The 17,877-nt window shown below is 38.7% G+C and overlaps 1 protein-coding gene across 1 annotated transcript in view; it reads right to left on the bottom strand.

Moving 5' to 3' along the window:
* The window catches only part of ASIC5 (acid sensing ion channel subunit family member 5), a 31,719-nt gene extending 24,064 nt beyond the window's left edge, over positions 1-7,655 (bottom strand). The window contains exons 1-2 of the mRNA XM_021698972.1: positions 7,546-7,655; positions 4,277-4,583 (exon numbers count right to left, since the gene is read on the bottom strand). Coding sequence (XP_021554647.1) covers positions 4,277-4,583; positions 7,546-7,600 — 362 coding nt within the window. The 5' untranslated portion in view covers positions 7,601-7,655. The remainder of the gene's footprint in view (positions 1-4,276; positions 4,584-7,545) is intronic.
* Positions 7,656-17,877: the final 10,222 nt, after the last annotated feature.

Here is a 17,877-nt window from a genome sequence, read left to right as displayed (position 1 = left end):
AGTTTTGTTATGTTGTATCCTCATTTTTCATTCACCTCAGAGTATTGTCTAATATTTTATTTCTTCTTTGACTTGTTGGCTATTAGGGTGTTTAATTTCCACACCTCAGTTTCTTTCTATTAATGATTTCTGATTTCACTCTATTGCTGTTGATGGACATACTCAGAATGATTTCAGATCTTTCGAATTTATCGAAGTTTATTTTATGGCCTTGCCATAAATGTTTCACGTGCACTTGAGAAGAGTGTGTAATCTGCGGCTATGGCATGGAATGGCCCACAGATTCTTTTAGGTCTAGTTTGTTTCTGGTTTATATGGATGTTCAAGTCTGCTCAGTCTTTCGTTTCCTTGTTGAGCTTCTGCTCTGTTGTTCTACTGATTACTGAAAGTGGGGTACTGAAGTATGCAACTGTATATGTTGAATTATATCTTCCTGAGAGATCACCCCTTTTGTCATTATAAACTGACTCTCTTTATCTCCAGTAACATACTTTGTTTTAAATTCAATAATGAGAACAATGAATGGGAGTCCCTGTTGCTCCACATTCTCACCGGGATGTGAGGTCTCTTTTAGATTTGGGCCATTCTGATACGTGTCTAGTGGTATCTCATTGTTATATTAATTTGCATTTCCCTGATGACATTTGATGTGGAGCATCTTTTTAAGTGCTCAATTGTCACCTGTACATTTTCTTTGGTGAGGTATTTGTTAGTGTCTTGGACTCGTTTTTTAATCAAGTTTTTCTTATTTTTAAGTTTTAATAGGTCTCTGTGTGTTCTGGATAACAGTCCTTTATCAGATATGTCTTTGGCAAATATTTCTCTCATTTTGTGGCTTCTCTTTTCATTATCTTAATCTCTCCAGGGCATAGATTGACCTGCAGTCTAATCTAATTAAGGGTGGGCCCCTTTAAAGGAGTAGATTTTGAGGCCAGTCTTTGAGAGTTCTTCTAACCCCAGGAGAACTCTTCTTTTATATCTCTTCTCTGTATTCTTACGAAAAACTAGCTGGCCTATAGTTTAGTTTGTTCTCATAAACCTACTAACCTCCTCTGAATTGTTTACCACCAAAATCTCTGTTGTTTTGAGGGCATCCTTAGGCTTGAACCATACACTCTGTTACAAGCCAAGTTGAATTTCACCACACTCTGTTACAAGAAAAGTTCCATTAGGGAGAACGGCAGACTTCTTTGTTCTTATGGCCCGCCTCTCCCACTGGGTAAAATATTTATAAGCAGCATTCTGGACAGGGCAGTGGTTTATAGTCTTCTGACCATGGCTCTCTCAGTGTGGAACCTCCACCCTTGAGCAGGCTGAGGTGAAGGCAATTAAGTGTTCTGGTCTACCATGCCCAGGGTAGAGCTTCTACCCTGTAAGTGGGAGTCCCGAGTAATGGAACTCCCGGTCTCTTACCTGTACGCATCTGGAATTTAGCCTTTGCAATATGAAGTTGAACTGAATGAGTAGTGCTGGCAGCCTGCATTTCCTGGCGCACAGTGTAGCCCTTGACTGGAAAGTGGGAAGAGACAGAGCCCTGTCTTTTTGGTCAGACCCACCTAGACCTTAGCTTCACGTCATGTCAAGAGAGAAGGGAGAGGTTTGTGGCACAAGTTCTATAGACTTTCGCTGTTCTTACTGAGATTTAGTGGATTTTTTTTTTTTTAAATAAGTGTTTCTTCATTTGCTATATTCCCTGAGGACAATTTCCAGAGACTTTAATGGTTCCTTTTAAAAAATGTATTTAGGTACATTTTATTATATTCTAAACATTGTAGTAGATACAATGATTTTCTCCTTTTTTCTACTAATTCTTTTATTTATTTTTATTTTTTTATTTTTTAAAGATTTTATTTATTTATTTTAAGAGAGAGACACAGTGAGAGAGGGAACACAAGCAGGGGGAGTGGGAGAGGGAGAAGCAGGCTTCCCGCTGAGCAGGGAATCTGATGTGGGGCTCGATCCCAGGACCCTGGGATCATGACCTGAGCTGAAGGCAGACGCTTAACGACTGAGCCACCCAGGGGCCCCACTACTAATTCTTTTAAAAAACTTTATTTTATGTGATAGGAACACTGAACAGAGAGATCTACTCTCTTAACAAATCTAAGTGTACCATTCAGTATTGTTGATTATAGGTACAATGCCACCCAGCAGGTCTCTAAAGCTTCTTTGTCTTGTATAACTGAAACTTTATGCTTATTGATTACTAACTGCCCATTTCCATTCCCTTTCCCTCAGTCCTTGGCAACCACCATTCTACTCTTTGATTCTATGAATTTAATTATTTCAGATACATTACGTAAGTGGAGTCATGTAGTATTACCTTTTTGTGATTTCATTTAGCATAGTGTCCTCAAGATTTATCCATGCTGTCTCATATTGCAGAACTTCCTTCTTTTATAAGGCTGAATAATATATCAGTGTATGCACATAACACGTTTTGTTTATCCATTTATCTATCAATGGGCATTCAGATTATTTCCACATTTTAGGTATTATGAATACTGTTGCAATCAATATGGGAGCGTTAGTATCTCTTTGAGATCTTGTTTTAAATTCTTTTGGATATATACTTGAAGTGAAATTGCTGGATTATATGGTAAATCTATTTTTAATTTTTTGAGAAGCCTCTGCGCTGTTTTCCATAGTGGATGCTCCCTTGTGCATTCCCACCAACAGTGTACAGAGATTACCATTTCTTCACATTCTCACCAACACTTGCTGTCTTTGTTTTTGTTTTGTTGTTGTTGTTTTTTTATATAATAGCTATCCTGACAGGTGTGAAGTGATATCTAATTGTGTTGTTTATTTGCATTTCTCTGATGTTTAGAGACGTTGAGCGTTTTTTTTTTATATATACCTGTTGGCCATTTATATGTCTTCTTCTAAGAAATGTCTATTCAAATCCTTAGTACGTTTTTAAATTGGGTCATTACGTTTTAGGGGGTTTTTGTTTGTTTGCTATTGAGGTGTAGGAGTTCTTTATATTTTGATGATTTACCCTCAATGATTGCTTTTTTAAAAAAAAAATATATATATATTTTACCAGTTATGGTTGTTTCTCTGAAGAGAAGGTCTGTGAAATTCCTTATACTGCCATTCTCAAAATAGCATATACATTTTATTTTAATAACAGATATCTTCAACCAAACTTTGCTTGTATTAGAATACAGACCATTTAACATAGACAATAGTTTTAAAAACCTTTGAGGGGTGGGTTGATTTGCTTTTACTCTTGATACACACCTTGACACATATCTAGTAGTCACACAAACATGCTATAATATCTAATACATATGGAACACCTGTCCAAGGAAGATCCCAGGAATGAGACAAAATGGTATATTTCTTATCTCATCTAATGTAAAAGCAAACGAAGCTCAGAAGATTAAGTGGCTTGTCCATGAACAGGTAGTGGATCGGTGGTGGTTCTTAAGGAAATCAACCCCCCCACCACCTCCCAGATAAATCCTACACGTGATCTTTCAGGCTCATCCATAGGCAAATACAGGGCTTTCTCTGGAAGGCCTCTTGGGGGACAGCTACCCTCCTACAGGAGACTTAGGGTAATTGTTGAATTGCTGTTTTCTGGAGGGAGTTGTAGTTAAGGACTCAAGAGCAGCAGAACATTAAACCAAGTGTGAGGCTCTTCGAGCTCAGGGCCCTGTGTGACTGCACAGGTCAGACGTCCATGAAGCTGGCCCCCCTCTGTTACATTAAAGGTCTCATCGTGAATGCATCCGAACATTTCCTGTCTCCAAACTACTTTTGCTCAGTGGTTCCCTCTTCAGGTTCTTCCTCATCCCCACCTAGAAACTGCTGTTTAGCAGATGTCTAGGGCATCCTTGATACTCGACTTCTGTGATACCCCAAACATAGCCCATCACCTGTCCCCTGTGCTTTCAGAGCCCTAGAGCATACTTTATGGTACTGCACAATGACCATGCATATTGCATTGTGATTGTTCATGTTTCTCTCTTTTTTGCCGATTAACAAACTCTTTAAGCACAAGGATCCAGACTTTTACGTTGATCTAACCACAGGATTTGGTGTGCTGCCTAGTAAATAATTGTGGAAAGAAAGAAGGAAGAAAAGAAAGAAGAAATCAAATACGCTTCTTTGCCCTCCTAAATTTGGGTTTTTAGGTATAATTTAAGAACTTGATGGGTTTAGATACATTAAATATCACATAATAAAACTCTATATTTCAGTGATACAAGAAAGGTTATACTAACAAAGTTATAGAGACTTATTATACTAAAAGAGGAATTTTTACCTGTTTAAATTACAAAATGTCACAGCTGGGAAGTCGATCTTTTCCACATACTGAACCTCTATAGACGTCGTGGTGGGCCACGTGAAGTAGTTGACCAAGCGACTGTAGATCTGCCATACGACGAGTAAGACTGAGCCCAAGACCACCACCAACCAGATCAGCTTTCGAATTTTGCTCTGGTTGCGAACGATATTGTGCACCCCGTGAAAGGAAGTGGAGATGGCAAAGTCATGGTCAAACTTCTTTCGATCAGTGGGAGATGGCAGCGGTTTCTTGGAAAGGCATAGCTTTATCTTTTCCAAGAGTCCTTACGTTTAATGAAATAATGAAACAAACAAAAGTAGTGAGTCAGAAATCCTCAAAGCTGTCTGTGAGAAACATAACTCAAAGAAGTTCAAACAGGTTACCCTTTGTATGTATAATACATAAATATTCCAAATTCATCTTGGGTTCCATGGTTTCTTTAGGTATCAAGATGGAGACGTGTTGATGGCATGGGTCTGATCAAACGGGCAGTTTGCAACTCATAATTTTCAAAAAATTAGCTCTCATTTTTGAAATACAATTTCTTGGGGTGCCTGGGTGGCTCAGTCGGTTAAGCGGCTGCCTTCAGCTCAGGTCAAAATCCCAGGGTCCTGGGATCTGGTTGGGCTCCCTGCTCAGCAGGGAGTCTGCTTCTCCCTTTCTCTCTGCCCCTCCCCCTGCCACTGCATGCTCTCTTTCAAATAAATAAATAAAATCTTAAAAATAAATAAGTAAATAAAATACAGTTTCTTGTGGAAGAATCACAAAGTCCCTTAAATGTCATGAGCAAAACCAGGCTGATTCTTCTGAGGGTAGTAAGTGGGGCTAAAAAGCAATCTGATCTACAGTAGTGTATTATGTGGCTAAACTTCTGTAGCTCCCTAGGCTTTGAAACACAACTATTTTACTTCAGTTGGCTAATTTAGTCTGGAATATCTAAAGTTGCATTATCAGTTAAGCAGTGTATCTTCAGCCTCTTGAGAAAGTGAATTAATTCTTTCAATAGTGTCAGTAATCAGTCACCTCATGTTTATTTATATTGACTGATAAGGACTGGTAAAGGTGGCCCTAAATTTTTTTCTGGCAGTATAGAACATATTCCGAGTTTTCTGTTGTTTTAATTTGTTTTTATTTTTCTGTAGAAGATATGGAGAATTTCTTCGCTGAAGGAAGGCTGCAAACAGCTCAGAGGATGAGATGGTCTTTGAAACAGAAATATCAGGTTCCTGGTCTAGGCCTTGCCTCTTATAACCTGTGCTACTGTTCAGACACTGTGCCAAGTTCCTTCATCTTTCTAATACTTGGTTCCTCTTTGGGCGCCTGGGTGGCTCAGTTGGTTAGGCAACTGCCTTCAGCTCAGGTCATGATCCTGGAGTCCCGGGATCGAGTCCCGCATCGGGCTCCCTGCTCAGCAGGGAGTCTGCTTCTCCCTCTGACCCTCTCCCCCTTGTGTTCTCTCTCTCTCTCAAATAAATAAATAAAATCTTAAAAAAAAAAATACCTGGTTCCTCTTCCATCTGAGAGGCGAACAGTCTTTGCCTCATGAGTTTGTTGTGAATATTAAATAAGATAATACCTGGGGATGGCTTGGCGTATCATCTGAACCATGGTAAGTACTCAATTTGTCTTGGCTATTTTTGTTATTCTGCTAATTTAGTAGTGACGTGGCAAGTGGTAAAATATTCAGGGAGTTTTAAACATTGTCTACAATTCTTATTTAAGAAATGAGTTCTTTTTTTTTTTTAAAGATTTTTATTTATTTATTCATGAGAGACAGAGAGAAAGAGAGAGGCAGAGGGAGAAGCAGGCTCCCAAGGAGCAGAGAGCCCGATGCGGGACTCGATCCCAGGACTCTGGGATCATGACCTGAGCCGAAGGCAGACGCTCAACCATCTGAGCCACCCAGGCGCCCAAGAAATGAGTTCTTAATGGCCTCACAAATGCTCATAATTAAGTGAATTGATGTTTATATTTTTTGCTTCAAGAAGTATGATTTCTGTCATCTGATCAGCATTAATTTATTTCTAAAAGGTTTCAATGTGGCTTATCATTAAATCATGATTTAATACTTCATAGGTCCCAGTCAATGAGCTGAGTTTATGTCATGATATATAAAAGGTACCTATAAGCATTTTCTAAGGGACTCCATTTCATTTGCAGTGTTAGGACAGAAGTACAAATTGTATTAAAATTATTTTACAGACTATACACTAAGCAGGAAATTTTGTATTCATCTGATTAGCTTGAGTTTAGACAAAAATTTTGTAATAGTCCCACATACTGTTGTTTTTCATATTGAATTAGGTAATGTATATATAAAGTAACGGGCACAGTCCCAGGGCACAATCAGAAATATAAGAAAAGCTATTATTTTTATTCCCTAGCAAAATAAATTTAACAGTGTTCTTTTGTGTATTATGTAGCCATTAGTTACAAACACGAAGAAATGACTCTTACAGAAGGACAACTCAGTCTCTGGGCATCTGGCCCCCTTCCTAGTATGGAGCTCAAAGCTGTTCAAAAGGGAAGAGTAATCTAGTAATCAGTAACTGGCCAACCAAAGTATTGCTGTTTGCAAGCATTACCCTGAAAAATATGTTTCAGGCTTATTTGTTGAAAATCAGCTTGTTTAATATAGATCTGCTCCTTGACAATTGCTTTGGTTTTACTGGAATATTCTTAATCATTTGCTAAGGTTTTAAAAGAATTTTGTAAATAATTACTATTGTACACGAATAGTGAAGAAACAAGGTGAAATATTACCATGAGGAAGGTTAAAATTGGTTTAATAAATGGCACACCAGCGTGCCTGCAAAGCAAAGTCTTACTTTCCTGAACAAAGTAAACACTACGTAATTATGGCAAGTGGCCCTTGCATTGAACACTGATCTTTATAGAGGCATTTTGAGGAACATCAAACATGTTTTGCTGTATTTTTAAAAGTAAAACTTGTAGGCACATGATAAATAGAAACCAAAAAAAAAAAAACCAAAAGCACACGAAAAAGAAAAACAAACAAAACCAAAAATAGATTCTAGCATATAGTAATATTTTACAACTATTTTCGTTCAACTCCCTCATACAAATTGCTTCTTTCCTATGTAACAAACACTATTACTCATATCCATGAAATATTGGAAATCAGACTTCCCAAATGAAAAAAATAATCCCCCTTTCCCTTGGCTAATGTCTAACCTGTAGGAATGAACATGGTAACCGCTCTGAGGAGTTGACTCCTTACCCACCTTTCTCAGCGGATGCTTTTGGTTTCTCAGTCTGCTCCATTCTCAAGTTCAGCATGCAGAGTCCTTGGTGTATATCCAATTTTCATCAGTAACCATATTCATTTTGTGGCCTTTATATAAAATACAACAGTTGAGGTTGTAAAACATGGGGGCAATTTAAATGTTTGTGTTGCTATGTTTTGCCTCATACAACACATAATCTGCAAACCAAAAATGCTGGCAGAACTACCTATGGGTATTTATGGACTGATGAGAAGCCATCTTAGAGTGAAACCAAAAAATATAATTAGGAAATCGTTTTCTCAGAATTAAAGAGAGAATCCCGACAGAAATCTGTGGCTTTAGAATCACCCCTAAGCAGCCTAGTGATGCACCTGGACGAGAGCCGCCTGCTTTTATTTCTACCTCTCTCTTTATCCTGCTTTGAATCAAAACACAGTTGAAATGAAATTTGGGGGGTAAAAATGTCTTTTTCCGGTTGAAGTTACTTTCTTATTATACAAATGAAACTGTTTTAAACAAAAATAGTAATCAATGACAATGACAAAATAAAACATTAGAAAACTTCTCCTCCAGAAGTAATGATTGCCAGAAGCATACAAATTCAGTAAAACACAAAGGCCAATTATTTGTTCATATTAACATTTTTGAGAAGTTATTAAAACTTATTATATTAAATAATAAACTGGAAAATATGCATGATTATGTATAAATGGCACCACCTGTTGACACAACTGAGGAACTGCATGTGTCTCTGCTTGGAGCCTAGCGTTTGGTAACACTAACCATTAACATGGCTATATATATATATATATTAAGATTTTTTATTTATTCATTTGACAGAGAGAGACACAGCGAGAGAGGGAACACAAGCAGGGGGAGCGGGAGAGGGAGAAGCAAGCCTCCCGCCGAGCAGGGAGCCCGATGCGGGGCTTGATCCCAGGGTCCTGGGATCAGGACCTGAGCCCAAGGCAGACCCTTAACGACTGAGCCACCCAGGCGCCCCATGGCTAGATATATTTTACATATATTTCCTTGGAAACTCAGTACTATAAGTTAAAACTAGTGTTATATGGAAGCAAGCTAAGAAATTTCAAGGGATGTAAATGAAAGTCCTGGGATGACTTCCCCAACAAATTAAAGATTTCAGGAAGAGGGTCAATCTCATGATGTATGGATTTCTCTATGAAAGAGCTCCTCTCTGGGGTTACATTACAACCTCAGCTAGAGTATTTTAAAATTTGGTTATACCTGAGAGGAATAACAGCTGACTTACTTATTCACCTTTCCTTCCCTTCCTGTTGTGCCTCATTTCTTCATCCTACTCTCTTTTCAGAGCAGTTGGGGAGCCCTGGGATGAACCAGGTAACAGATTAGAGTGCTAAGTAGGCCTAATTATCAGTTATCCACTGTTTGAACTTCCAAGGGTAGAGTCATTAGCTGATTCAAGGAGGGAACAGACTGGTAGGAAGGGGGCCTAGTCCAGAAAAAACAGTCCAGGTGGAGAACAATAATAAAGAGGGAGGGGAGAGGGGTTCCTATGAGGGGGGCGGGGGTGAGGGAAGAAAAATCAAGAGAAAAACAGTCTTCCAAAGCTATATTTCATTTGCTTCATGGTTTAACCAAGTCTCGGAAATAACTAGCAATTTTCTTAAGGTTTCTTCATGTTTTCACTCCCACTTCATTTCCTCTTTCTTGGTGCCCACACCTTTAGTTATTTCCCCACAATGGTTTTGTGCATTAGAGAGAGAGAAAAAGAGTGCAACAGAAAGGAAGGCGAACAGGCAAGATCTCTCCATTTTTTTTTTTTTTTTGCCTATCTTTTACTTAATAAAGAAGAAAAGAAAAGAAAGCATCTTCTTTTTTTGTATTTGCTCAAACTCCCTCTCTTCTGGGACATTTAAAAATGATGAAAGTATTTACCCCTGCTTGCACTCATCATCAGTGTGCTGATCCTCATCTCTCCTCCACTTTAAGATGAACTTTTCACTGCTGCTTTTTTGCTGCTTCTCTCTTCAGCTTACAATTACTTCACGGTCTTCCCCACTCTATTAGCAACTTTTAGTAAACTTAAATTCCATCCTCTCTGTCTAGCGAGAAAATCTCCCACTCCTTTGCCCCGTTCTTCCCTGTTTGATTGACATAGAAGCCGAGTATCCTTTCCACAGTATCCCTTATTTTTTATTCCTCACCTGAACTTCCTTAACTCTCTGAAAGATCTCATTAAAAGTACAGACACCCTCATGTTCCTTCCTCCTACTTTTTGGGCTTGCAGCTGATTTGCATAGTGAGTGCATTTGGTAAAAGATAGATTTTCAGATCCCTTTCGACACCACCCCACAACATACACACACACAAAGGTGGGTCATTAAATGGCAAACCAAAAGCAGTAAGGATCTAAAGAGTTCTGAATTGTCATAGCAAAAGTAGTGTCAACTGCAGAAAAGTCACTCATCATTACTGATAAATGCAAAAGGTGAAATAAAGGAGAATGGAGAGGAGGGGGAAAAAAAACCTCTCATCTGACCCCGAATTTGAATCCAGAACATAAAACACATTAAGAATTTTATGCAGTGTCTAGAGAAGTATTTTCTGGCCCAGTATCAATTATATAGACACACAAATGTGTATTTTTCAAATATTTCCTACTCTATTTTTCAAAAAAATTCATGTGTTTTTCATAAAAATGTTGATCCTATTGAACTGGCATGTATCTAAAGGTATTTTAAAAAGTCATTTTGGCTACTACTTTTAAATTTAGCTTTGAATTAAAACAAAATCACATTTGGTTTAGGATAATGCATAACCATTAATAGTGATGCGTTTTTTTCTGTTTATATTTAGACAGATTTGAAAAAGTGTATGGGATCTGCAAAGGAAGAGAAGGTAAAGAATACTTCTTCTTTTATTGGAAATAGATATTTTTTTCTTAATAATTTTGGAAAGAAAAACTAAAGTGGACCTACAACTTAGCGTGTTTTCAATAAATACTTTGATGATATCTTGCTTTGGTTTGTAATAATACAAAAAGCAGAAGTGATACTGCTAGTTTTTGTTATACCCTGTGTGTAAGCATTGTCGGTGAGTGCTTTTGTATTCAATGCACTATAACCTTTTTCTAAAACACTAAGTGGAAAAAATTAGCCACCATATCACATGTATTCAACACAAATAAATTCATGCATCTAAAATGACAGCATTGGTGTAGAAAGGGACCTTACAATAGACATCACCAAGTCTAACCCTATTGCCATCCCCACCCTCACCCATATAACAGAGGAGTAAGCTCAGACATGAGGTAAGAGAATAGAAGCTCCACAAAAGCAGGGTTCTTTGCCTGTTTGGTTTGCTGATCTATTAACTCTGGAAAAATGTCTGGCAGGTAGGAGGCAGTCAGTAAATATTTGTGAATGAATAGAAAGTTTGTCCCAGCCTTGTAGTTTTCTCATGACACCCATTAACATAAGAAAATTAGTGTAATTTTTTTCCAAACCTTTATTTTTAAAAGTGCAAACTGGGGTGGTGGGTGGCTCAGTTGGTTAAGCGTCCCACTCTTAGTTTCTGCTCAGGTCGTGTTCTCAAGCTTAAGAGATGGAGCCCCATGTCAAGCCACCTGTAGGGCTCCTCGCTCCAGGGTGAGTCTGCTTGGATTCTTTCTCACTCTCCCTCTGTCCCTTCTCCTCCTCTCTCTCTCTCTCTTAAATAAATAAAGAAATCTTTAAAAGAATAAAAAATAAAAGCACAAACTTACAGTAAATTTGCAAGAACTGTGCGATGAATACCTAAATACTATTTACTATAATTCTCTAATTATTAACATTTTCCCACATTTGTTTTATCTTTACTTCTAAATGCACCATCCTCTTATCTCTTAAAAAAAAAGGACAACTTCCTGCAGAAATACAATATAAAAATTTCACTCAGGGGCGCCTGGGTGGCTCAGGTGGTTAAGCGACTGCCTTCGGCTCAGGTCATGATCCTGGAGTCCCTGGATCGAGTCCCGCATCGGGCTCCCTGCTCGTGGGGGAGTCTGCTTCTCCCTCTGACCCTCCTTCCTCTCATGCTCTCTGTCCCTCATTCTCTCAATTCTCTCTCTCTCATTCTCTTTTCACTCAGGAAGCTTTACTCCGATACAGCACCATTACTCATTATACATTCCATTCTCAGAATTCCTCATGTCTTCCCCAAACAGAAGATACTTAATTTATAATATTTTCACGCCTCCAGTAAGGCAATTTATAATGTTTTGGTGCCCCGATCCAGAATCTTTTTTTTTTTTTAAGATTTTATTTATTTGTGAGAGAGAGAATGAGAGACAGCATGAGAGGGAGGAGGGTCAGAGGGAGAAGCAGACTCCCCCACGAGCAGGGAGCCCGATGCGGGACTCGATCCCGGGACTCCAGGATCATGACCTGAGCCGAAGGCAGTCGCTTAACCACCTGAGCCACCCAGGCGCCCCTTCCCCGATCCAGAATCTTATCAAGGATCATGGGTTGCATTCATTTGTGGTATCTATTTAGTTGTCTGTACTCCAGAACAGTTTCCTAGCCATTAATTTATTTTGTCTTCTTGTTACACTGCTATTTTTTTTTTTTAAGATTTTATTTATTTGACAGAGAGAGATACAGCGAGAGGAGGAACACAAGCAGGGGGAGCGGGAGAGGGAGAAGCAGGCTTCCCGTGAGCAGGGAGCCCGAAGCGGGGCTCGATCCCAGGACCCTGGGATCATGACCTGAGCCGAAGGCAGACGCTTAACGACTGAGCCACCCAGGCGCCCCTACACTGCTATTTTTGAAGAATTGATGTCAGATGTTTTGCAGAATGCCTCTCAACTCTTGGTTGTATAGTTTCTTCTTCATTATCAGGTTCAAGTCAAATATTTAAGGTCACTGGAGAACAACAAAGTGATGTGTGTTCTTCACAAAGCATCACATCAAGAAGCATGCAATCTCAGTTTCTCCTATTATGGACAGCATGGTTGATCTCTTGGTTAAGGTGCTGTCTGTCAGATTTGTCCTTTGTAAATGTACTTGTTCCCTTTTGTAATTAATAAGTAATCCTGGGAGTGATTCGTTGAGATTAGAATGTCTTGTTACCAGATTTTCATGCAGTGAGTTTTAACACAAATCAACAAATCTTGTCTGAATTAATCATTGCTAACAGTGTTTCCAAAGTGATGATATTCTCCTTCTATCATTATTTCTGTAGTTTTGTTGGCATTCTTCTGGAAACAAGAGCATTAATTTCTGATTTCCCTGCTTCTTTTTTAAGCAATGGATTATTTTATTGTTCTATACATGAAAACATAGTCCTGTGGTTACTCGTTGAAGGGATTCTTTCTCTAAATTGGCAACTTTTCTGGAAGGACTAACTAAATAACTTTACTGTGCTTACTGCTGTCTCATTTTCTATAATTTTCTATTAAAACCCAGTAATTCAAATATATTTTAGAAGAAAAACACTGTCAATTTGAGAAGAAAACCTTGTAATGCTTTAGACTCAGATTAATCAATTTAAAGCACTAAAATAATTAGCTGCAGAAGAAGAGATAGGGTTCAGGGTCATGTCAGCTCTCAATTATTTGAGTGGTTATGAAAAGTGTGGGTAAGGCAACATATAGACATGCTGACTTCTAGATGTTCCTTTTAAATAACTCAACAATTTGCTTAAGCTATATTTATTTTATGCTTTTCTAGCAGATGTACTAGAAGCCAAACTTCTTGGATCAAAACAACAGTGAAGAGCATATTATGTATTTCTTTATTCTATTTCTTGTTACCTGAGTGTATCTAATAAGACATTGAACTTGTTATCCAAACAGAATTCTTCTGATGTATGTTTTCATATATTGATTGAATGAAATGTTCATTCCTAGATCTTCAACTATAGGAAGCAACTGCTTTATAATTTATATAGGAGTAGTATACACAAGAAAATGTTACGTATCTGTGACATCATCATTAACAAACATATGAAATGTACAATGGATCTATTCTAATTATTCGTGTATTTAAAAGATTTTATTTATTTATATGACAGAGAGACACAGCGAGAGAGGGAACACAAGCAGGGGGAGCGGGAGAGGGAGAAGCAGGCTTCCCGCGGAGCAGGGAGCCCGACACGGGGCTCGATCCCAGGACCCTGGGACCATGACCTGAGCCGAAGGCAGACGCGTAACGACTGAGCCACCCAGGCGCCCCTAATTATTCGTGTATTTAAAAAGCCCATCCCTAGTTGGAGTGCTCAACTTTCTGAAAATGAAAGGCTTTTGAGAATCTACTAGTGAGTTTCTTACTCCCTTTTTCTGCCATGGTCTGCTATTGGCTCAGTCTGTGGGAGGTTTCTGTTTGTCACTCAGCTGCAGCCACACCATCAGTGAAACATCCTCTGTTTATACACCTCTGTGGTTTTCTTCACAGTATTGAAAATGTTCCTGTTATTGGTCAAGGTAGGGGGAAGGACTCCACTAATGCTTAACTTGTAGGGCCAGGAAGTTGCCATGTAGTACATGGGTCAAGGTAACCTGGACAGGGTCCAATTATACAAACATTCTAACTGCAATTTTATGTGTTTTTTTTTTTTCCTGTTTTCTTGACTCTAATCCCTTATCTTTCTGTGCAATAGAACATTTGAGAGAAATGCATTTGCTCTCAACTACTTAGAACAAAAATATTTATTTGTCATTATTTCCATACCTTTGAGGACTATTCTAAAGGAAGGTTGTAAGTTGTGTGCTTAGTGTATCTTACAAAAAGAAAGCAAAGCAAAGCAAAACAAAAACACAACTCAAAGATGGCAAAATTTAAAAAAATTGAACATTCAAGAGGCACAAATCATGATGAATAATGTAAGTGATTTTAAAAATTTTACCATGTGGATTTTATACACTACAGTGGGATAGTTTCCCCCCAAATTCATGTCGACCTGGAACCCCAGTGGATCTTATTTTGGAAATAGAGTCTTTGTAGATGTGATTTGTTAAGGATCTCAAGATGAAATCATTTTGGATTTAGGGTAGACTCTAAATCCAATATTTGCTGTATTTATAGAGAAAAGAGAAGAAGAGGTAGACACAGATACACACACAGAGGAAGGCCACGTGAAGACAGAGGCAGAGATTGGAGTGACACAGCCACAAGCCAAGGGACTCCAGCAGTCACCAGAAGCTGGAGGAAGCAATGAAGGATTCTCCCCTGGAGCCTTCGATGGGAGTGTGGTCCTCACAGCACTCTAACTTAAAACTTCTAGAGAACTATGAGATAATAAATTCCTGGTTTTTAAGCCACCACATTCGTGGTAATTTGTTATAGCTGTCTTAGTACACAGGCTGAAGAGAAATCAGATGAATTTTAAGTGAGGGTATATAAAAAGTTGTGAGGTTCCTTGGCAAATACAAGAATTTTAAGCCTTATGATACAGTCTAGTTCAGCTCTGTCTTTCAAAGTTGACCGCTGAGGTTGTATGTGGGATGAAACCCTCGTGCAGCTCTATGACAAAACAAATGTGACAGCGCAGATGAATGCCAGGATAGATGGAGAAGATTTTTTAAATAAATGTTATTACAAAGGCAAAAAATTCATGAACATCTATGTCATAGCATAAGGCCAAATTCTTTGTAACATTTTCAGTAAATCATGAATAATGAAAAATATTTTTACACTGTACTTGGGTTTAGCATTAAATTCCCAGGGATAGGGGCGCCTGGGTGGCTCAGTTGGTTAAGCGACTGCCTTTGGCTCAGGTCATGATCCTGGAGTCCCGGGATCGAGTCCCACATCGGGCTCCCTGCTCAGCAGGGGGTCTGCTTCTCCCTCTGACCCTCTTCCCTCTCGTGCTCTCTGTCTCTCATTCTCTCTCTCAAATAAATAAATAAAATCTTTAAAAAAAAAAAAAAAATTCCCAGGGATAGTTACCTTCCTTCAACAAAGATAAAATAGCCAGTATGGCCCAGATACTGCTTCCAGCTGTGAAGGATGCACCAATGAGCAAAACAAATATACCTATTTTTGTGGAGCTTCTAGTTTAGCAGGAGATGACAATAAACCTAATCACTAGTAAGTTACCTAATGAGATGGAAGATGAAATGTGCTATGGAAAAAAGAAATAAAACATGCAGGAGAGATCAAGAGTTCTCAGTTTGAGGAGATGGTGTCAATTATTATAAAAAGTGGGGTAGGCAGGGTAGACATACTTGGAAAGGTCAAATTTGAACAGTCTTGAGAGCAATAAAGGAATCACTCAGGAGGAGAAGAACATTCCAGGCATTCTGCATAGCTAGAGCCAAGGTCCTGGGTGGAAGCTACTTGCTTTTGAGGAGGAGCAAAGTAGCCAGAGTAGGTGGACTAGAGTAAGAGAAAGAGAGGAGAGAGGATCAGAAGGGTAATGGGGAGACATATAATGCTGGGCTTGTAGACCACTGTGAAGGTTTTATATTTTATTTTAATAAAACAGAGAATCTTTGTAGGTTTGTCTAAAGAATGACATGATCCAATTTACATTTATTCTTGCTAAAGGTATTGGGAGTAGTGTGTGTGTGGTGGGTGGGTGGGGTGAGTGAGTGGGTGTTGAAGGTTGAAGGAAGCTGTTGGATTCTTACATTTTTAAAGGTAGAGCCAAGAGGATTTTGTTGTGGATTACATGTGGGTTGTGAGAAAGAGATAGGAGTCAAGGATGACTCCAGGAGTTTTGACCTGAGCAATCAGAAGAATGGAATTACTATCAAATGAGATAAAGAGGACTCTGTAGAGTTGATTTTGTAGATGGGGAAAGATTAGCTCAGTTTCAGACATGTTGAGTTTGCAATGTCCATTAGCCATCCAGGTAGAGATGTTCAATAGGCATTTGGAGATATGAGTCTGGAGTTCAGAAAAGAGGTCTGGGCTGGAGATAGACATTTGAGAATTAGTGGTAAATGGATTGTATTTAAGTCCATTAGAATGAGTGAGTCACCAAGCCAGGGAGTATAGCTAAAGAAGAGGGGATGACCTTCAGAGGTTTTCAGTAGGGTGAAAATAACCCATTAAGCAAGAAATACCTGTTTGCTTAGGATATGAATGTGTCTTGGCTGAGGTTGAAATATTGTGTAATAGACATTTTCGTAGACAAACTTTTATTTTTCAACAGAAGTAAAGAAAACTTTGCCTAAAATTATAATATTAAGAATAATCGGGGCTCATCCTGGGTGGCTCAGTCATTAAGTGTCTGCCTTCGGCTCAGGTCATGATCTCAGGGTCCTGGGATCGAGCCCCGCATCGGGCTCCCTGCTCAGCAGGGGGTCTGCTTCTCCCTCCGACCCTCCCCCCCCCCGCTCATGCTCACTCTCTCTCACTCACTCTCTCTCTCTCAAATAAATAAAATCTAAAAAAAAAATGAAGAAAAACAATTGTTTTTCTGGACAGTGGAAAATTCATGGAGCATATGATTCAAGTTAATGATTAGTTATTTCTGGGAGGTGGACCTCCAGTGACTTTCATTTGTGACTTGGTGCATTTTTGTATTAATGTGTTGTCACAATACGTATATTTTTGTTTGAATAAAAAAAAGCAAAGACCTGTTCTCTCTGTGAGGTCTTTCAATTTGATATAACCTCTCTCCTGAAGAAAAAACAGGGTTTTCAAAAGAATTGCTAAGTGAATAAGATTGGTGTGTGTGTGTGTGTGTGTGTGTGTGTGTGTGTGAAATACCTAGTTAGATAAAAATACTAAGAACAACTGAAGTGATCAAGCAGTAATTAATGAAGGAAACCAGAAAATGTCACCCCAAAATATACTTCTTTGACTTAAAAATTATTTTAAGCTGAAAACAATTAAGAAGTAGTAGGTGCAGAAAAAGCTCCCCCTTTTCTGCTTAAAGGCAAGAAATAAATTCTCATTTGGGGCGCCTGGGTGGCTCAGTCGTTAAGTGCCTGCCTTCAGCTCAGGTCATGATACCAGGGTCCTGGGATCGGGCCCCACATCAGGCTCCCTGATCAGCGGGAAGCCTGCTTCTCCGTCTCCCAGTCCCCCTCCTTGTGTTCCCTCGCTCGCTTTGTCTCTGTCAAATAAATAAATAAAATATTGAAAAAAAATAAATAAATTCTCATTTTACTGGAAATAGACTCTTATCAGCCTGGAGAAGGCACCAGAGTAATCTGCAAATTGTTAAACTATCTTTCTACTTATTTCACCATAGTCATTTGTCCAAACCCCTTTGTTTTGTCAATTCTTTCTTTCTCTCTTTCCTTTTTCTTTTTCTCTTTCTCTTCTTTTCTTTTTTCTTTTCTTTTCCCTTCTCTTTTCTTTTTTCTTTTCTTTTCTTTCTTTCTTTCTTTCTTTCTTTCTTTCTTTCTTTCTT

The sequence above is a fragment of the Neomonachus schauinslandi genome, chromosome 2, assembly GCF_002201575.2.
Source record: "Neomonachus schauinslandi chromosome 2, ASM220157v2, whole genome shotgun sequence".
Taxonomy (NCBI): Eukaryota; Metazoa; Chordata; class Mammalia; order Carnivora; family Phocidae; genus Neomonachus; species Neomonachus schauinslandi.
Note: the sequence above shows the minus strand (reverse complement) of the source record. Positions and strands in the feature narration are given on the sequence as shown.